The sequence below is a fragment of the Notothenia coriiceps genome, unplaced genomic scaffold (genome assembly GCF_000735185.1).
Source record: "Notothenia coriiceps isolate Sejong01 unplaced genomic scaffold, NC01 NC01_scaffold00032994, whole genome shotgun sequence".
NCBI lineage: Eukaryota > Metazoa > Chordata > Actinopteri > Perciformes > Nototheniidae > Notothenia > Notothenia coriiceps.
In genome coordinates, this window is record NW_011365695.1 from 2,320 (window position 1) to 6,918 (window position 4,599).

The 4,599-nt window shown below is 41.6% G+C and overlaps 1 protein-coding gene across 2 annotated transcripts; it reads right to left on the reverse strand.

Annotated features, from left to right (window-relative positions):
- Positions 1 to 689: 689 nt before the first annotated feature.
- On the reverse strand, positions 690 to 4,125 carry ackr4a (atypical chemokine receptor 4a). Of its 2 annotated transcripts, XM_010789535.1 has the most exons (3): positions 4,037 to 4,125; positions 1,879 to 3,016; positions 690 to 1,587 (listed from the first exon to the last, which is right to left on the reverse strand). In XM_010789535.1, the coding sequence occupies exon 2, from the start codon at positions 2,997 to 2,999 to the stop codon at positions 1,890 to 1,892; it is 1,110 nt and encodes a 369-aa protein (XP_010787837.1). In that variant the 5' UTR covers positions 3,000 to 3,016; positions 4,037 to 4,125; the 3' UTR covers positions 690 to 1,587; positions 1,879 to 1,889. The 2 variants fall into 2 exon arrangements, with proteins under 2 accessions (XP_010787837.1, XP_010787836.1); XM_010789534.1 differs by having other exon boundaries at positions 690 to 3,016.
- Positions 4,126 to 4,599: the final 474 nt, after the last annotated feature.

Sequence of the window (4,599 nt, forward strand, 5' to 3'; positions counted from 1 at the left end):
ATCCGCTTTAAAAAAAATCTGTTAGCACAACAACATGTGATCCCATCAGCTATAAACACATTGGAACATTTTGTAATATCTGACATCCTTTAGCTGCGGCTTTTCTCTTAACCCTTGTTGTGTTCAAAAGCTGTTACCGTTCATGGTGATCGCGGGTCAATTTTGACCCATGATTTATCTCAGTCCAAAACACACAACAAAATGACTATCATACAATATTGTTTGAACTACATCATAACAAACTTATAATGCATTCATAACCGTACAATCCTGTTGTAATTTAATGTTATGGCCCAAAACACATTACACCACATATTGCACACGTGCATGTGTGTGTTCAGATTCAAGTGTTAGTGTGCATATTCTTTGAGAAAGGTCGAGTTCCCGTGGGGGGAGGGGGGGCAGAGGGAGGGGAGACCAGGTGCATGTTGCGAAAAATTATTTTTACAGTTGATGAAGGGGGTGGGAGAGGGGGGGTGTCTAAAGTCAAAGATGAATCTTGATTGGGCCAAATTTGACCTCGAGTCACCCAAAACAATTCTGCCGGGTCTCCCCAGACCCGAACACCAAATGATACACTTTTTTTTTTAAGAGACCTTCAGACTTGGCAAAAATGGTCAAAATCTGTTTTGTAGTGTTTATATAGCTGCTGTGGAGAAGACCATCATGGAGACCTTGTTCCCAATAAAAAAAACAAAGTGTAGTTATTAATATCAATTTGAACTAGAAACGGGTCACGGGAGACCCGAACACAACATAAGGGAAAGATAATCCTGATCAATAACAAATGAACATTACCGACACATTTAAGAGTTGAACCTCCTGGTAATTACCACAGACTGTATCTAAAGAGGTACACAGTGTGCTTTTACCGGACGCTTAACAAGTCCATTACTCAATGCTTAAATCTGTGCAACCCTCCTTCTCTATGCCTCTTCAAGTCATCTTGCAAGGCTGATCAGTCCGGAAGAGAAACATCTGTAATGAAGTAATAGTAGCTTGCAGCGATTTCGAAGGACGCCCATCTCCTCGTAAAGAAGTTACTAGGAGTTGTTTTTCAGTGTGTTGTGCTGCGAAACTAAGACGTACGTGTGCAGTAAATGTGCTTCAGATGTTCTGAGGAATTCAGGAAACTAATCTGTGGTTGTTCCGCATGAAGGGAGGTTAAATCCCACTGGACGTAGATTTGGGACAAGGCTCTGCAAGCAGCACCCTGAGTGACACAAAGCTGATATGTGATTTCAGGAACTACAACTAAGAAGTACAACTCATGATCAGAAAGCACATTATTAGAGTTTCTAAGTCATGCCAGTACATCTGGTTCAGGCTGTGCAGATGTTTAACATCGAGTGTAGAAGGCATGTTTACTTAAGTTGATAACAATTAAAACAATCATGATTTCAAACAAGTTGCAGTTACAAAGTAGTTCTCTGAAACAGCCGAGTTCCAGTTCATTTGTTAAGTGTGTGATGAAGAGAAGTAAGTCAGAGTGTTTATCTTTGTTCTGCTTTTTTACTGTGAGCGCAGCTAGAAAAACAGTAAATGTGTCTTGTGAAATCCAGGAGGAATGCGTGTTATCTCATCGTTCTGGAGAAAGAAGGAAACAATCAAATGTAAGCTTGTAAGTAATCCTGCAATGAGTGCTTTTTTTAAATTCTGTAAAACATTTAAATCAAAGTTCAAATGGTATAATTAAAATACTCAAAACATCACTCGCATCAGAAAAAACATAGAATTATTTGGTTACTTTGCCTAAAGCTAAAATATTAACATAACAGCTTCCTTTTGTTGTTGTTGTTGTTGAGGGAATCATCTTAACGATTTGAACACATACCTTTCTTCTACTTTACTAAATGAGTGATAAAGAGTGATTGTTACCCCATGTTGAATCATATTGAGAATGTGTTTGTCTCTTGAGATGCATTGTGGGAGTTAAATGACATCTCCATCTCTACTTCCTCTACAGGGTTTTCTCTCCTCCTCCTCTGTCTTCTCTTCTCGCCAAACTTTTTGACCACTTTCCCCATGTGCTGCCTGAAGGACGAGCCCACGAAGGCGTAGAGGAGGGGGTTGAGGCAGCAGTGAGTGAGGGCCAAGCTCTCCGTCAGCTGAGCCGCCTGATCCAGCACTTTACTGGTCCCGCAGTGGGTCACCAGGACGTAGACGGAGTCCATCGCTCGGTAGACCTTCAACACGTTGTAAGGCAGCTGAGTGACCACGAAGACCCCCACCACTGTGAGGAGGACGCGCAGAGCTTTCCACTTCTTGCCTCTGCTCTCCGTGGGAAGGTCTTTCAGTGCCCGGCCCACACTGCAGTAACACACCACCATCACCAGGAGAGGAAGCAGGAAACCCAGCAGCACCTCGGCCATCTCCAGAGCCGCCTTCCCCTCTCGAGCCATGGAGGCAGGGTAGATGGCCAGACAGACGCTCCTGTCGGACGCCCATCTCACTTCGGAGAGGATCAAATCAGGAAGTCCGAGTAAAAAAGCTGTCATCCAAACCACAAAACAAATCTTCCAGCTGTGTCTCCTGGAGAATGTCCTCTGCAGACGCCCACTCTGCCCTCTGCCCTGCGCCCTGGCCAACGCCAAGTATCGGTCCAGGCTGATGCAGGCGAGCAGCATCATGCAGCAGGTGAAGTTGACCGTGTAGCAGGCCGACACCATCTTACAGAAGACCTCGCCCAGCTCCCAGCCCCTCGCCGCATCAGCAGCCCAGAAAGGCAGCGTGAAGAGCAGCAGCAGGTCAGCGACGGCCAGGTGGGTCAGGAAGGCATCTGTCATGGTCTTTAGGCGTTTGTGGTAGGCGTAGACCGCCACGACTAAGCCGTTTCCTGCCAGCCCCAACACCAGGCACACTGCGTACACGACGGGGAGGAAGAGGGCGGCGAAGGAGCGGACGTCAGCCTTCTCACAGAGGGCCGGGTAGTCGTCGTAGCTGAAGTTGAAGCTGATGTTTTCATGGTAGAAGTAGTCGCCTTCCTCAGAGACACCCATGATAGTCAGATAAAGAGCTGTGAGGGAGGAAAATAGAAACGTTTAGAATCAATCAAAGGGGAAATGAGATCTCAGTTAGACTTTGAAATGTGAGAAATGTAAACGGTTCCTCCCTGTTGTACCTTTACAGATATAAACACTGTGAGTTTATCCAGCCTCTGGCAGAGAGCAAAGAGCAAAGAGCAGAGGAATATAAATGATATCCGTTTTACAAGTGCTGGTTGTATAAACTATCAAGTCCCCCAGTTATAACACTGCTGGGATGAAGAGTTTTATTTTAGATAATTTCAGATTATTTGCAGATTCAGATTATTACAAAACAATCAACACATCCATAATAGTGTGACATTAAAGAATAATATACAATTTCATTGATCGCAAGGGAGAACATTTTTACAATCTACCATCAGATAAATACATATGCTAGTTAATACACTTTGCATGAACCAGGTGGAACATTAAAGTGATATTTACTGCAATAATATTATTATTATTATTATTGCATCAATAGTAAATTCATATTTTAATATACATTATTCTGCATTATGAGTAGTTTAACTTGTTGTACTTTCAGCATATCTGATCCAAAGAGTTTTGTACAAAGTGAAAGTAACTAAAACATATACTAAAGTAGGCCTTCAGTACTTTTGACTGTATTATAAAAATGTTATAGACACTTAAATTGGCTCCACCAACATTAAATGCTGCCTAATGCATCAGTAATAATATGAATGATGTTATTTATAGAAATCTCAAAGGGATACTGCATAATGAGCACTTTTGATACTTTAAGGATACTTTTAGGAATGTTTGAATAAATAGTTTTCACATCTATTTACATGTTGGCTATCAATTACTGAAAGAAAGCGTGCATACAGCATGATAAAGCCGTGATTAAAGAGACAATGACACTTCAGCTGCATATTGTAAACCGAAATGTTAGTGTAAGCTCTGGTGAAGCTTTAAACCGTGATAGAGAAGGATGTAACGATACAGATCAAAGTTAAACATGTAAGAAATGATAGATAGATACTCACGGTGTCTTCATTCACCTATCTGTCCCGCCTTTGTTCGCCATGGAAGATCTCAGACTATGAGCTCTTCTGCGGAAAACTCGGGTTGTTTGATTTTCCACCAGCGCAGCACAAGAGGGTGGGAGGCGACAAGTCACAAAGCACAGCGATGTAAAAAACAAACTGTGAGCTGCAACCTCTGCATTACTTTCTTTGGTCGTATTAATGCATTAATGTGTAAAAGTCTAATCTTAAGGCTTTATACAGTTTGTTTTGTCAAGTGGTCACAGGATAAATACAAGGGGTGATGAGATGATTGATGGCATAGTTAATACTATTCCTCATTAATTTAAGATTATTTATTTGAGCTGCATGTATAACTGGTGTTGACATGTGTATACACATATTTGTAATATTAAACATCATCTGGACCAATAGTGGCAGACTAACAATAGAAGATATCAGTAAAATAATAAACCCCAAAACAACAGAAATGGATTTAAAAACAGATCAAATGATGCCAACCTCTTTACACAATGTCCTGTTAGTTGTATTTTATGCTACAATATAAAGCAATTTACAGCACA

Coding starts and splice junctions, on each gene's coding strand:
- ackr4a (XM_010789535.1), bottom strand. CDS start 2,999: ATGGGTGTCTCTGAGGAAGGCGACTACTTCTACCATGAAAACATCAGC.